General features: G+C 34.7%; 1 protein-coding gene across 1 annotated transcript in view; it reads left to right on the forward strand.

Moving 5' to 3' along the window:
• The window catches only part of LOC124596413, a 100,777-nt gene extending 97,607 nt beyond the window's left edge, over positions 1 to 3,170 (forward strand). Inside the window, exon 8 of the mRNA XM_047135543.1 lies at positions 819 to 3,170. Within this exon, the coding sequence (XP_046991499.1) occupies positions 819 to 3,161 (2,343 nt within the window). The 3' untranslated portion in view covers positions 3,162 to 3,170. The remainder of the gene's footprint in view (positions 1 to 818) is intronic.
• Positions 3,171 to 17,960: the final 14,790 nt, after the last annotated feature.

The following is a 17,960-nucleotide window of genomic DNA, read 5'->3' on the forward strand; positions in this document are numbered from 1 at the left end:
GAGTTGGAAGGAAGAAAGTGCTAAATTGCAAGTGCATATTTTGAGTTATGCCATGTTTGTTTAAACTCAAAGACAAGACTATAAATACAAAAAGAGAAACCAATTTATATAGTAAACAGTGTTTTCTAGCAGTTGTGAGGGTTTCTGCCCATGAAGTGCAAATTCTTGCAGATTGGACAGCAGAACTGCAAAGTCACAAAAAATCTTTTGCAATGGTTTGCAAGCTACTAAAAGAGAATCTGTGTCCTGGTTAATGACTTGGTTTATCATCAGTGCATTAAATCATAAAATTTCAGAGCATTAGTTTGACAACTTGGATATATTTTCCAGGCTGAGTCAACCTCAAGTCTGAACTAAATGAACCATTTCACATTGAATCTCCAATATTCTTCAGTTGTTGATGAAGACCATAGCAAAGAACTTCCCCAGGAGGGGCTCCAGGACACAGTGCACAGCATTGCAGAGTCTGAGCGGACACTGTATGATGAAATACACAAATCATATGGAGGCCTTGCGTCACCACACAATGCCCTGGGGAGTACATCAAACATTAAAATTCTCACTAAATGAAAACAGCAACACACCAATATCTTTAAATAATAATAGTAAAAAACCAGCTGTACCCTCACACAGTATATATGAAACCAAATGCTACCACTACATAGTTTATTTGGAAATACGACAGATAATGTTATCAGACTAATCTTTACTTAATTATGGCTTAGCCCTTTCTTCCACTGATCAATTTAATTATATTGTTTCATTCTTAAAAATATATTTGCATAATAATTAAATATGTGTCTTTTTTTAAATTACAGGCAGATGATCTATTATTCTGTTACCGTTGGCTACTTTTGGAGATGAAGCGTGAATTTGCATTTGATGATGCTCTTCGAATGCTGGAGGTATTATGGAGTTCCCTCTCACAGATGCCCCCTGAAAAGGAATTGCCATTATTTGAGAGAAGATTCTGTGAAAAGTCTCCTGGGGAATCACCACCACCAATAAGTCCTCTGCTGAAGACACCTCGAGAAAACGCTTACACCAAAGTGTGTGCTCTTCGACGTCAGAGTTCAGCTGCATCTCTGCATACATTTGGAAATGGTGTACCTGTCTCCAGAATATGGCATAGACCTGGATTAGCAGTTCGACAGAACCAGAGTTTGGATGAAACTGTTATAGGTCAACGCAACAGCAAAGTTAAGCATCAGGGTCAAGTGAAACTATTTGCTAGTCTCGATGACAGCAATTTACAGTTAACAAAAGCCAATAAATCCCATTCTACATCCCCAAATGAAGCTCTTTCTGAATCAGAAAATGATCATGTGAACAACAGAATAAACAACAGACTCTTGGAAAGAACAAATGAAGTTTTATCTGGCAGCACGGGAAACTTACTTTCTCCCCAAATGAATGAGAAAAAAAGTTACATAAATGACAAGAAACAGAAATTGTTGGGAGATAAAATTATTTTCTCTTCCTTTGAAAAAATCAACACAAGTCCTTCAAAAGATGAAATTGACAGAGCATCTGGTAAACGGATTGTGAAAAATCTGAATGAATTTTTAAGCTTTGCATCACTTAGCAAAAATCGGAGTCATCCAGAAAAAGTTCATGATGTTAAACAGTCAAAGTTAGTATGTCACAGTCTTCAGGAAATCTCACCAGAAGGTAAAGAAGCTAGAAATGATGTACCAAGTAATGACATATCGCACTTTACTACTAGAGAAGTGGAAGAACTTACAGACACTGATGAATTGTTGAAACATGAAGGACTACCAGCTCAGGTAAATGGCCTAAATAGTGATACATTTTGTGAAAGTAGTTCTCCAGATGATTCAACAGAGTACTTCCCAATGACAACTTCAATGACACGAGAACTAAGACTAGAACTTGAGAATTTGGACCGCCAGGTCTTTGGTTCTACTTATAATCACTGTGCATTGAATTTAGAAGATTCTGAAGACTTGGAGTCTCCCTGCAGTGAGTCTTTCAGATCAATGGAAGCAAAAGTGGGAGGAGAAGAACTTGATCAAAGATGTGACTGTGTGGTATCAAAACAAGAATCAGAACTTCCAAGTGATGACACAACTACTGAAGTTGCTGAAATATGCAGTATTCCTGCTACTCCAGCTTTGAAACTGGATCTTGATATTCGTTCAAAAGTCAGTTCTATAGTAACACCTACATTGTGTGAAAATAGAAAAACAGTTGATATTGAGTGCGCAATACATAATCTGGACATTTCTTCAACAAAAAGCCATCATTTCTCACAAGCATGTAGCCCAACAATGGGAACAGGGGAGGAAATCTTTGTCTGGGAGAACCCTCTTCAGTGTCCTACTACACCAGATGAGCAGGCAGACTTGGAATTTGATGGTGTGGTTGTTAATGCAAATGACTCTGATAACTGTTTTTCATCTGTAAGTGCTGGTGAAATTTTTGAGAATGAAGGACAGTGTATTAAATCAATAACACCAATAAGATTACTACGTAATAGCTCTAGTCCTTTGAATTATCAGAAAAAAGAGGAAACACAATCGGATGATGCAAGTGATAGTTCAGATGGTTGGGTAGGTTCTACAAACAGCACATCTCATCGCCAGCAGCAAAAATCATTGTGTACTGATCTAAGACTTACAGATAGAGTTTCTGAATCAGAACGACAAAATTTGGAAATAGTTCCAGAATCCAAAGAAAAGGGAAGTAGGGAATCATTCCTGCCTGCAGCTAATTCAACAACAAATTCTCTTGCAGAAGCACAGGAACAGTCCAGTCTTACAGCACACAAGAACTCCTCCAATGCTACATGTGTTAACAGTTCGTCTGTACTACCCACTGTAAGCAACTTAACAAAGCAAAGTTCTCCAGTCACTAAACAAGCACAATTTGTTGGATCACAGTTACCTCCTCCACATAAATTTGGTGATGGTAATCCGTTCTTAATGTTTCTCTGTCTCACTGTCCTCCAACAACACCGTGATTTTATAATACGTAGTGCTATGGACTATAATGAAATGGCCATGCATTTTGATAAAATGGTAAGAAAACATAATGTTACGAGAGTTCTAAACCACGCTAGACAAATGTATGCTGCATATCTTAGACAGCAAGCTACTCTCAACAATAATGCTGATAGTGGAGTTGATTTAAACGTGTAAAAAGATTATTGTTATTGTGTGTGTTTGGGGGGTGGGGATGGGGGGGGGGGAGGGTTTAATTTATTATTTAGTTTGCCGTACCCTGCTCGTATGGCATGTTAAGGTATTTTTTGTCTTATTACTATAGCCTGCTCCCTCTTTTGTTTCTTTCTAAATGGATTTTGGCCTGAGTGACAATGTAGTGAGCTGCCATTTGCAAAAACCATTACACATTTGAATTCAAATACAAAATAAGATTAACATTACAAAGTTGCCTTTATGAGTAACACTGACATGAAATTAACTACACATTTGCTGGCATTCTCACTGTGGCCTCCAGCAGTAAGAATACCTGCTTCTACTACTTCAGACATTTTTAAATTCATGTGTAACAATTTTCAGTGTCTCCAATACATAATAACCACACGCACAGTGTAGCAGGAAAGAAAGAAAATCTAAATTTTAACATAAAATAGGTGAAAGAAGACTAACACCAATGTAAATAGAAAATTAATTTATTGTTAGCAAGATTTATATCAAGTTTTTAACTATATATTAAGAACTCTCAGCAGAATGATGATGATCTTTGAAGCATAAATGCATATTCAAAAAGTATAAAAAATGATAAACAATGTGAGACATATTGTGAAATAATTGCAAGACATTAATGTAATTCTTCACAATTTGCAGAAAACAATTTACAATCCTAGTTTCATTTCCTTCAATGAAAAATAAATAACACTTACTGTTTTAATTATCTACTTACCTTGTATTCTGTCATATCATAGCATCTGGTAATGATCTGATGAAACTTGCTGCCAATTTTTTCCGCTTCTCTCAGTCAAAAAATTATTATATAAAAAGGTGACAATATTGTAGAAATCTTTGAGCGTCATACTATTATAGCTTTTGTAATATGTGGCTGGGATTTGTATATATAAGGATTGTACTTAAAACATAATTGTAAGTTACTTTATTTATGTATATGCTCCGTAAGCATGTTTAAAGAGGCGTTGTAGATGAAAGTGAAAGAAATGTAAGCGTCCTACATTTCTAATGTAATAAATAATTATTTATGTGGCACTTGTGTTAACAGTTAAAATTTGTTGTTATAAATGGTACACATTTATTTGATTTATTGGTGTAAATTTACATTTATTGACTTCTATAATTTATTTTGGACTACTGTATATATTTGATAGTAATGTCCTGTAAATGCATTTTTCTCTCTGTAGCTCAAAAAATAATTTCAGATTAAGGCAGTGGCAATAAATTAACCTTATTCTCCTTGACAGGTTCCTTCTCGGAAGATGCTAGTGGTGAGAAAGTGTGTACACATGATCATATGACTCACTTCATTTTGCTTAATGAGTTAAAATATTTGGCATTCCCACTATTGATGATTTGAATCCACCTACAATATATTTTTGTAATGAACAGTTGTGTATTAACTTTATTATCTCCATAGTATGATGCACATTTTCATGCATTGTGTTTATACCTAGAGACCATGTGAACTTCCCACAACAAAGCTGCCCCCCCTTTTTTTTAAGCGATACTGATTAGCATTTCTCTTGCACCTTATAACCACACTTTCTCTAAGATGTGGCCACAAAATTATTTTGTGAACAGAGATCAAACATAGCACAGCCTGTCAATCATGAACCACATTGTTCTGCGGAGGCTATATCCTGTGTTAGGTGATGAGTTGAGTTTTTAAGTAAGTATGCAATTTATACACAGTGGGCATGTGTTGTTGTTATAGCAACATTGTTGTGTAGACTTTACAGACATTGCACAGATGTGCACTGAAGTCCACCTGTAGGACATATCATTGGGAAACAATAGTTTAAAGTACTCCTTTGGGGTATTTAGTTTTGTTGCCAAGGATGGTTAAGACTGAAGCTGACAAGGTGTTACCAAGAGAATTACTTAGACAATTTACAGGTAACTTGTAAGACTTAAAGGTTGAGGAATCTCTTCTTCTATTAACCATATCTTATTTTTTCCAGTTAAATGGAGTAAGCTATCTTTAGGGTTGTCAAATGCAAAACCTTTGCCTTCTGAATCTTGAAAGCTTTAATTTTCTACATGAGGTCTGATACCCTACCAAATGGGGGCATTCCAGTTATATAATAAACATTATGAAATCAAAAGCAGGGCAGGTAAAACTAGGCCATAAGAAAAATAATCTCAGAAAGTAAAGGAAAGACTGTGTCACAAAAGACTGTGTGGAAGTGAGAAGGGTAGAGGGGACTGTCCTCACACTACAGAGTATTGAATCTGTAAAATACATATGTATATTCATGTCATTTGCTCTTTACTTCTTCTCCTATAATGTTTCTAATCTTTCATCTTTTCACCATATCTCTCTTTCCTTCTTCAGATCGGGGTGGCGATGGGGAAAAGGGGGGGGGGGGGGGGGGGAGAGAGAGAGAGAGAGAGAGAGAGAGAGAGAGAGAGAGAGAGAGAGAGAGAGAGAGAGAGAGAGATTGACATGCAGCTAGAGAATGTCTTTGCAGATCAAAGCTGGGCGTCAGTAACCTGAGTTGACTGCAACATACGACACTTCATTCTTTTCCCAGAATCTTTATTTCCTAATTTGTGACTTTACCTCACATCCCTTTAAGTGTTAGCCTGCCGTGTACCACATGACAATTTGTTTCTTCTCATTTGCTCTTTCCTTCTTCTCCCGTAAGGTTTTTAATCTTTCATCTTTTCACCATATCTCTCTTTCTTTCTTCAGAATACTAAATTTAACACTTTTCTTCTAAAAATCTCGTTTCTTGCTTCTTCTATGTTACATGAACTTAAAATTGTTTGACTTCTCAGATCCAGCTTTTTGTTCATTTATTTTCCCAGAAATATGTGAAGAGCTCTTTTGTCAGCCCATTGTCATCCATGCTGTATGGATGTCCAAGATATTTATCAGTCTTTTTGTCCTTATTGTTTTTGTTTTTATATGTGTTTATTGATTGATTCTTAATTTCCAATCTTCTTTACTTTTTACTGGACTTAACATTGTCTTCATTCTTCTCTCTAATATTTCTAATTTACAATTCAGTTCTAAGCATTCATTTGCAAAGAGACTTTCTGGTTGCACTGACATCATGCAACACATTTTTTCCATTTATTGACATCCACTTTTTGTTGTTCCATATGTGATTTCCACTTTGTATATCCTTTCACTGATGGCAGGTTTTTTCCTTGAATTCCCTCTCCTAGATACTTGAATGAACATTTTGACTTTGTTTGTTGTATCAATGTCTGTCTCTAAAAATTTGTATGTATTTTTTATGTTTGTGATAAATTTGGTTTTCTCTGTAGAGATTCTTAAACATGCTCTAATGTTTGTCTGTTCCAAGAGTGACACCTATTTCCACATATACTAGATTTTTAGACATTACAAGAAAATTATCTTCAAATGCAGATAGTTTACTTCAATACACTGTTTCTTTTGTCCCTGTTTTATTGATGCTATGGTAGGGCATCAATTATCTGAAACAATTGGGCGTGAGAGTAGGGGAAAAAGGAGGTGTGGATAACTAATTTTTTGGTAACCAATCATTTACATAAACTACTGTACCAGTGTTCATAGTGATATGAAACACAGGAATACTCTGGATGTCTAATTCTCCAACTCTGTGCTTAGATCTGAAATGCGTAAGCCATCCAGCAATGTTGTCCCTGTATTTGCTGTTCATTTCAAGAATTTGTAGGCAAATCAAATGGCCGATTTTTGCTTGTCTTTGGCTATGTACCTGCATGAGCTATGTGTAAACTGCAGTGTCTAAATCCTGGTTTCCTGTCATTTTCTATGTTTTTCTGTGCAATCTTCCATCTTCACTGTAAGTACACTTGCAAATTTTGTTGCAGCATCATTTTTATTTTACATCTGATACTGTTGCATTTCCAACTCCCATATTCCTGAGCTAAAATTGATTCACTAGCACATTTCTTGAACTGGTCTATTATTGTTCCATAAAATTTTGGGCAAACATCGGCCTGTAACTCGCTACCATGATATTTCAGTGTAAAATCTACTGGCCATCTTCAGGTGTATACAGACAGAATTATGAGATACACCAAGAATAATACATTTTCATTTAGCACTATTGAAAATGACACAACAGCACAATCTGTTACAAGTAAAAGTTCACATATCAACATGGAACAGCAATAGCGACGGTTTGCAGTCAAGGGTAAACTGCTGAACTGGCCACCCTAGTGCCAGAGAAATTTCTGTTCTGTGCAAGTGAAATTTTTTGTTTGTTGACCTGAATGTTGTTGGATAGCCAATCTTTTAATTGACTGGTGTTCATATAACGTATGCTCTATAGTACTTCATATTTTTTAACTTTTCACTAAAATTTCAATTTTTTTCTAATACATAGTTGAAGAGATTGGAGGGAAGCCATCACACTGCCTTACATTTATATTTATTTTAAAGTACTTTGAAATTTCAGCCATGAAGTTTAATTTTGAGACTGTGTGTGTAATGTTTCAAGGACTAGATTTGTTAGTTTAGTATTAACATCAAATTCTGAGATTTTTTGTTCAATAGCCTGTGACAGGTCAAAAAATTTTGAATTGAATACCTGTTCTGCGCAGAAGCAGCGTTTTAGGCTAGGAGAAAGATTTCTCTGTAGTTATTGGCATATTTTTGTCGTCTTTCTTATGTGGAGGTGCTTTATGTCAACAATCCAACAGGCTACCTGGTTCTTGTTAAATCTGTTTATTACACATCACCAACTCGACTCGTCTGCAAATGGCCATAGGACGAAACTGCTCAATGTTGTCACATATAGACATGGAACAATGAAGGCATATTGTATAATAAAAATTGACAGCCATGGTGCCCTGTGTTTTTTTAAGTTTTGTCATTAAGAAGTTACATTAAGTCAGAAGTTACATTAAGGCTGTGAACCCACATGTGAAGTCATTTGCAGATCTTTGATAATCTTTTTCAGAATTTTAATAGTTTCTGAAATTTTTTCAGTGGTTCTAGATTCTCACAGAAGTCTGATAAGTTTAATTTATGTCTTCACAATTTTTATCATCAGTTAAGACAACAATAAATCTTTCATTCTTGAAGCTAATACTTGGTAGGCCATTAATTTGTTATTGAAGGTGTAATGAGAATCTCTGAAATTATTTGTTGTGAAATTTTCTTGCATTTGAGTACATTGTGATATTCCGGTTCATCTTTTGATTCTCTTTATTATCCTAGAAGTATTTTTTTCCTTTGCTGTGACTTGGTTTATGCTGGCGCTTATTACTGCTTTCTACCACTCTATTCCTGGAATTCATTAGGACTGCTGGTGATTATTAAAAATATCAAAAATATTGCTTGATAATTGTTTAAAATAAAATGTGTTGTTTTTGATTTACTTGTGCTAATGTACAAATAAACAGGCAAAGTGCAGGTTGTAACAGCTATACTCATGAAAAATAATACTCTGGTACTTTTGTGTACCTCCTTTTTCACAGCTACAGCCAAAGAACTCAGTAGAATTCTTTGTTCATTTTAGTAAGTTAATGTTCATAGGTTTTTGGAATTAAAACATAAAAATTCAATAATAATTTAATTGACATCCTTGCTTAAAATGGTATAGAGAGGAATATGAACAGAAATAAATTATATGTATCAAAGCTACAATTGTTTAATTGCTGTTGTATAAGCAACAGGTTTGATTGTTTAGTAACATACACTACAGGGTGTACTAGAAGAGATCTGAGTAATCTTGTCAGGAGTGGTGACCATTCGGGAGAGAAAGAATTACTTGTGCATCTTTACGTAAGTCATATTTACTCAGTCTGTGCTAGTGTATGGCTATGGGTTATTGTTAGACTCAGAGAGAAAATTCACACAAATTTTTACACGAGGTAGATACGACTTTTCTTTCAGATGTTCTGTGTAAAGCATTTGATATTTCCATCATGCCCTTCCCATATTTTCTTTGTATGCCACCTTCTTTTACCCCTTAACACTGTTTTATCTCTATGAGTATTGGTGGTATTTTATTCTCATTTTAATTGCAATCATACTTCTGTGAGAAAAATCATAGAAGTTAAGGTAGCTGGAGACAATAGATTACATAAGAATCTTTTGAACAGACTGTGTGTTGCCAGTTGTCCAATGGGGTTAATTATTCTGTTTTTACGAATAATAGTTAAATAACTTGTTGGCTGTGCCAGGTGCTACAAATATTGATTTTAAATAGTGTTATGTGCATTCATTACATAGACTCAGTCTGGCTGTTGCCCAGGTAGTGAGCACAGAGCACAAGTTAAACCTTCCATTGAAGGGTATCAGCACCCACGTTTTATGAAAACAGGCTAGTTATCAAAACACTGTGCATAAAAGTAGAAATGTCAACCTGCATTCTTTAAAAGTCCCTAAAATAATATCTTTTACATACCTTTCATTATATACTAAATACTGCCCAACTCTTGTGAAATTGAGTCATATATCGGTTTTCCCTTGGTTAAATAACATGACACATTCTTTTAGACACTCTGTATGATGTTACTCTGAAGTATTTAATGATTGTAAATAAAATCTCTAATGCATCATGATTGCCATTACGAGTATTGAAGCTTATTTTGGTTTAACTGTAGAACTCTTGTTTTTTGCTGTGTTCAGTCAGAGCCCCCTTTCATTTGATGCAATAATCTTATCAAGGCCAGTTTAGGTATGGGGCCTAGTTTTACAGAAAACATTTTACAAAAGTTGTCGCCATGTCACTTGCTAACAAATAGTTACTACTATGGAAATTCAAAGTATGAGATACATTCCAAGAGTAAATTCCAATTGTTTATGAAGAATACAGTCCATCCAGTTTTGTGATGTGAAGATTGTTAACTCTCTCTCTCTCTCTCTCTCTCTCTCTCCCCCCACCTCCCTCCCTCCCTCCCTCCCTCCCTCCCTCCCAACCCATCTCCCTCTCCTTCCATCTCTTCCACTCACTCTTCACCTCCCTCTGTTCTGTTATCTATTCTTCCTTTCTGTCCCCTTCTTTTCCCCACTCGCACATGTTTAGTAATTCTCTCAGACCAAATACTATGTCATCATGAATGTTCCTAAATCCTCACCAACAATGCCTCACTAAGTCATATCACCCAACAGTACTTACTGCCTCACAAAATAAATTTGTATCATGTTTGAGACAGATTAGTTGAAGTGGCTTAGTATTTGCTGTCTTACTGTATTACCAATTTTGAAAATAACCCTTGCAGTTAACTGGTTCCTAAATTTAAAATATGCTTTCATATTTGTGAAAACCATGAACAGAGTACATGTATCACTAATGTAATATGGTGCCGAGTGTGTGTTACATTCACTAAATACCAACAAATAATAAACTTACTGCACTATCTTAAGATATACCTCAGTTTATTACACAGTTATTGTCACTTTTTCCACTACATATTGTCCAATTATGAATCACCGTAAGTGGCAATTAACAGGATCACACTAAACACTTGCTGAAAACTATGGACTACTTTCTGACATATGAGTTTCATATTATTGTGTATAGAGCCAGTTCTAGTGTTTCACAACATAAGAGATTTGTTTTTGAGAAATAGATCAAATGGGTAGTGATAACACACACAACATTCTCTTTGTCAGTATTATGTCTGCATGCAAACTAACTGTACAAAGGAATCTAAGTTTTCAAGCCTGCAATGGTGAGGACATTGAAGTAAATGTCTTTGTGCACCTTGTTCTCATAAGCATGGTATTACAAATCGTTCTCTTCCTAAGAAAAATGTGATTGAGGAACCTTCTGAGCTACATTAAAATTTATGCTTTTCCACTGACTTGTCATCTTTTAGTATATATTTAGTAACAGCCTCACTCAAGTTTGTAATGTAGCCTAAAAATGGAAAGCAACATGCATAAAATTTGAGTTTTTACTTGGGAAAATTGACTTAGATGTCAGGTATGGAGAACATGAAGCATATCATAAATTCAACCAGTTTGCAGTCATTTGATGCTTTGCTTTCAGTACTGAGATGCTATTCATTCATTCATGATGTTCTGCAGTCCCCATCAAAGAGGAAACGTGCCAGCATATGGAATAAGTCAAGACATACATCAACAAAGTGAAGCAGTTGTTAGAAACTGCATTAATTATTACTAACAAAACTTTGACTTACCTGTGATCTATTTCAGCTTACTCAAGCTAAATTTAACACTGTAAAACTAACAGGAAATATACTGTTATTTTGAAAGGAAACTAAAATAAACTGCTGCTTCCTCAGTTACATTAAATTCCTGCAAAATGCAATAACTTAAATGAAGGCATGCTGTAATTGATTTTTTGGAATTCATATTAATCATATAGCCAGTTTCTCTGTTCTGCTTTTTAACACTGGTGCCATTTTGTGCAGTGTTCTTGATGGCACAGCGAATCACCTTCATGTCCTATTAAGAAATGTGTATAAGTATATGTTTATGTTACAGAGCTTTTAAGATAATTTAAACTGTTCATAACTAACTATTACAGGGAAAAAATTTTGGAACTCCTGTGAAAGTGATAGGCAGGAGTTCACCAAATGTGTGTATAACTCTAGCATAATTATCACCTGTATTTCTTTAAAATTGATCTCAAAACCAAAGCTAACAGTTGCTACCTTTTATTTTTACTATGTCGTTTTTGTAAATTTGATCTCTTTTGAAAGTAATGATGTTTATTATTTTAGATGAGCAGACTGTTGTTTGTTTGGCACTATTTATTACCAATATTATTGTGATTATTATTACTGTGTATAGAGAATCTCTCATTGTCTTCTTCTGTGTTTTAAAATTATGACCTTAAAACTGATCTGAAAACTGTGCAGACACACATCATGACTTTCCAACCCAAGAAATAAACTTAATTTATTACCTTGGATGATGTATTGAAAAAATAATGTAATGCTTTCTTTTCAAAGAATCATGTAGTAATTTTTTTAGTCAGTGAAAAACCAAAGAATACCATTGAAATAAAGCCACAAAATTTATGATTTTGGTGTGAAAAGATAAAATATGTGTTGCGTGTATTTTGTTTATAAAGTTTACTGAATTTTAATTTATTTGGTGTTGTTATACTAAAAATTGAGAGCTGTCACATTTGTGAGGAAAAAAGACTGTTTTGAAATTAAAACTGGTAAATAAACTGTAAAAAGTCTCTTTTGAATAATACAATAGATGTGGCACTTCTAGTTGAGTTCATCCCGAGGTTCAGATCTTGTTTGGGACATATTATTCTGTTGCTGTCCACAGTTTTGGTTTCTTACTTTCCCCTTGTTCCTCCCTTATCCACATCTAGTTCCAGTAACAGTCCTACCATGGTCACTGCAAATAGTGCAAAATATGCTTCCTTGTGTAATAATACTATTCCATGTTGATTCAAAGTATCCTAAAAGTACGTAATGTTTCTTGGAAAAGCATTAATCTCATAATTTTAGTTCAAACGAAACATATGAGAAACATAAACGGCAGTTTAGGTGGTTGCTTGAAAGAGTGCAGAAAATTCACACATATAGGAGATTGAGTATAACCCTCACTCAAGTGGTTCCAAGTATTATTTAAGCTGGGCTGACATGGTTTGCAGTCTTATGAGACACTAGGTAAGGAGTCTACTTATTGTCTACAGTCACATAAGTAACTTCAACATTGTGACTTTTCAGGTTTTCCTGATGGATCTGTTGCAAATACACTGCTCATATTTGCCACCAGATTGTACTGTGTAAATCTCATGATATTTCATCTATGCAACTGCTTGACATCTTTAGGTGGTGATAGCTGCTGCAATCAGTGCTGATGTTGCATCTTGCAGCAGTGACAGCATTAACTACCACCAACAGCAGATGTCGATTAGTTGCATCAGTGAAATATTGTGGAATTTACACAATACGATATGGCAGCAAACCCAAGAAGTGTATTTGCAACTGCAAAATTGTTGCAGATTAACTAAAGTAGTAACAGTAAATAATAATAATAATAATAATAATAATAATAAACCCCATGGAGGCTCGGGAAAAGAATAGGCCTTCGGTATGTTCTGCCAGTCGTAAAAGGCGATGAAAAGAACAAACCAGTAATAGGGCTAACCCCCCTTTTATTGTGATTAGTTGGTTCAGGACAGAACTAATGAAGCCTCGGACAAGCGCTGTCACGGTCGGGGACGACGCTTGAACCCTATGCCCGTCCACAATGGTAACGACACTGCTAGCCACACGGAAAATGATTTAAATCCAAGTAGAGGTGTTTTGCAGGACATGTTTCCTGCAACCACTCTAGAAGGAAAACAAAGACAGAGGATGAGATGGTCAGATGAAGTTAACAGACACCTCATGTTCTGTTATTACCAAGCAACAAACTTAGGAACCAACACAACTGGATACAGATCACAAGTATACACAACATTTATTACCAGATACCCAGAATTAAAATTTTTAACAGAACAACAACTAGCTGATCAGATTCGTGTAATAATAAAAAATAACAGGATACCCCAGTCAGAATTAGAAAACCTCAAACAACAAGTACAACAAATACTGGAACAAAATAATGTGCAATCAGAAGAAGAAGAAGAAGAAGAAGAAAATACAGTAATGGACTCAAACATCCCAGAGCAAACAAACAAAGAACACACATCAATTAAACAATCGGAGGAAAACGAAATCTTAAGACAGCCACCAGAACAAGCACAAATAGAACATGAAGTGACACATGTGTTAGATATAGAAAAAAAATTTCAGTTGACATATATAGAATACAAAGACACAAATACAGACATTAGACCATTCTTGCATAGACCACCAAATAACCCACAAGTCGAAACAACAATAACAACTATCAACACAATCATACACAACAAAATAAATGAAAATACAACTATGGAAGAGTTACAACTACTGATTTATGTAGGAGCACTCACTACACTAAATATACACACTAGGCAGAGATCAGAACCAACCAACACACAGAAGAAACCCACAAAACCAGCATGGCAACACAGGCTAAAGATCAGAATAGAAAAACTGAGAAAAGACATCGAACAGCTAACACAATTTATAAGAAATGAAATATCAGACAAAAAACGAAAAAGGTTAGGTAAAATCTCACAACAAGAAGCGATAGAGCAATTAGATGAAAAGAAGCAGAAATTACAAGCATTGGCCAAACGACTTAGAAGATACAAAAAAAGTGAAAATAGAAGGAAACAAAACCAAACATTCAACACAAACCAAAAGAAATTTTACCAGACAATAGATAACACACACATTAAAATAGACAACCCACCAAACATAACAGACATGGAACACTTCTGGACCAACATATGGTCAAACCCAGTACAACATAACAGACACGCATGGTGGATACAAGCAGAAACAGACTCATACAAGATGATACCACAAATGCCTGAAGTGATAATTTTGCATCATGAAGTCACCCGAGCAATTAATTCTATGCACAATTGGAAAGCCCCTGGAAATGATAAAATAGCAAAATTCTGGCTAAAGAAGTTCGCCTCAACACATTCACATCTAACTAAATTATTTAACAGTTACATTCCAGACCCATACACAGTCCCTGATACATGTACACAAGGAATAACTTAACTGAAACCTAAAGATCAAGCAGACACAGCAAACCCAGCAAAATATCGCCCCATAACATGCCTACCAACAATATACAAAATATTAACTTCAGTCCTTACTCAGAAATTAATGACACATACAACACACAACAAAATTATAAATGAAGAACAAAAAGGCTGCTGCAAAGGAGCACGAGGATGTAAAGAGCAACTGATAATAGATACAGAGGTGACATATCAAGCTAAAACTAAACAAAGGTCGCTGCACTACGCATACATTGATTACCAAAAAGCTTTTGATAGTGTACCCCACTCGTGGTTACTACAGTTATTGGAATTATACGAAGTAGATCCTAAATTAGTACAGTTCCTACACGTAGTAATGAAAAATTGGAAAACCACACTTAATATCCAAACAAATTCAAATAATATCACATCACAGCCAATACAGATTAAGTGTGGAATATACCAAGGAGACTCATTAAGTCCTTTCTGGTTCTGCCTTGCTCTGAACCCACTATCCAACATGCTAAATAATACAAATTATGGCTATATTATTACTGGAACATACCCACACAAAATAACACATTTGCTATACATGGATGATCTAAAACTACTGGCAGCAACAACTCAACCAATTACTAAAGATAACAGAAGTATTCAGCAATGATATAAATATGGCTTTTGGAACAGACAAATGTAAGAAAAATAGCATAGTCAAGGGAAAACACACTAAACAAGAAGATTACATATGGATAACCACAGCGACTGCATAGAAGCGATGGAAAAAACAGATGCCTATAAATATATCTAGGATACAGACAAAAAATAGGAATAGATAATACAAATATTAAAGAAGAACTGAAAGAAAAATATAGACAAAGACTAACAAAAATACTGAAAACTGAACTGACAGCAAGAAACAAGACAAAAGCTATAAATACGTATGCTATACCAATATTGACCCACTCATTTGGAGTAGTGAAATGGAGTAACACAGACCTAGAAGCACTCAATACACTTACACGATCACAATGCCACAAATATAGAATACATCACATACATTCAGCAACAGAAAGATTTGCATTAAGCAGAAAGGAAGGAGGTAGGGGATTTATTGACATAAAAAAACCTACATTATGGACAGGTAGACAATTTAAGAAAATTCTTTATAGAACGAGCAGAAACTAGCAAAATACACAAAGCAATCACACATATAAATACATCGGCTACACCATTGCAATTTCATAACCACTTCTACAACTCTTTAGATCACATAACATCAACAGATATGAAGAAAGTAAATTGGAAAAAGAAAACACTACATGGCAAGCACCCGTATCATCTAATACAGCCACACATCGATCAAGACGCATCCAACACATGGCTAAGAAAAGGCAATATATACAGTGAGACGGAAGGATTCATGATTGCAATACAGGATCAAACAATAAACACCAGATATTACAGCAAGCATATTATTAAAGATCCCAATACCACAACAGATAAATGCCGACTTTGCAAACAACAAATAGAAACAGTAGATCACATCACAAGCGGATGTACAATACTAGCAAATACAGAATACCCCAGAAGACATGACAATGTAGCAAAAATAATACATCAACAACTTGCCATACAACATAAACTAATAAAACATGTTCCCACATACAAGTGTGCACCACAAAATGTACTGGAGAATGATGAATACAAATTATACTGGAACAGAACCATTATAACAGATAAAACAACACCACATAAAAAACCTGACATCATACTCACCAATAAAAAGAAGAAATTAACACAACTAATCGAAATATCCATACCCAATACAACAAATATACAGAAGAAAACAGAAGAAAAAATTGAAAAATACATCCAACTGGCTGAGGAAGTCAAGGACATGTGGCATCAGTATAAAGTTGACATTATACCAATTATACTATCAACTACAGGAGTCATACCACACAATATCCAACAGTACATCAACACAATACAGCTACATCCAAACATATATATACAACTACAGAAATCTGTAATTATTGATACATGTTCAATTACCCGAAAGTTCCTAAATGCAATGTAACATATACCGTACAGTTAAAAGGAAGTCACGCTTGATCAAGGTCCGCGTCGCTTTCCATTTTTAACCACACATAACGTCTGAGAAAGGAAAGAAATAATAATAATTTTCTATAAACCCTGTTTAAGATTCTTATCTACTGAACTATTTACAGTTTCAATAACTGGTCATGAATACACAGTGTTTTTCTAGAACTTTATCTTCTTTAATTTTGCAGAACTGTATTACATGAATGAATTATTATCTCTCTGAATTATAAATTGTTTTAACAGAATGAGAATGTGTATACATCAAATTACAAATGTTTGTAATTTTGCAAATAAAATAGTTTAATTTGACAAATTATTTTCAGAACACTCAATTATTCCAAATCATTTTATGTTTGAATAATAACTGGTAAAGAAATAAACAGAAATATAAATATAGGATAACATAATAAAAGATAGAATGTATTGAGTAATTCTCTAAATATCATGTATTATCTCTTCCTGTATGGAATCTAAGAGTCTTGCATTTTAGGAGACACTGCAAGAGAAATGAAGACCAAGAATGCAGTGTTTGCATTGATGTACCAACTGCATGATAGTTTGATGCTCAAACTACACAGGATAGTAACAGCCATGTAAATAAAAAAATTAAAGCATAAGCGGAAACTTGAAGCTTATGTTATTTCTGAATTCTAACTGTAAATGGAGCAGGCAGGCTGGAAGATGAGTCTTTAATATAATTTAAAACGTCATGAACCTGTACATATGAAACTTGCGTAGTGTTTAAAGTTGAATAAAATATTTAAGTGATTAGAATAACAAAGTGATAATATAAGCTGGGCTTAGCAATATACTTTGAATGACTATATGTACACTTAATACGACAAAAACAGCTCAGCAGAAATCAGCCAGAGTTTCTCTGTCCTGCACAGTACTGATGTAAATATAATGCCATAGGTCAATATTTTGGCTATGTAAGGCACTCTTATGAGGAAATTCCACATGAAATATTATGAAAGAATGCTCCTGACCATTTTCTAGACCTGTAACAAAAACACACAAAAATTTCATATTTATAGGATACACTGCCATCATTGAAAGTTATGTCATACAGTAACTGAGAAGAAAATTTTGGTAGCCTCTATAGCTGAATAAG

This window comes from Schistocerca americana, chromosome 2 (assembly GCF_021461395.2).
Source record: "Schistocerca americana isolate TAMUIC-IGC-003095 chromosome 2, iqSchAmer2.1, whole genome shotgun sequence".
NCBI classification, from domain to species: Eukaryota; Metazoa; Arthropoda; class Insecta; order Orthoptera; family Acrididae; genus Schistocerca; species Schistocerca americana.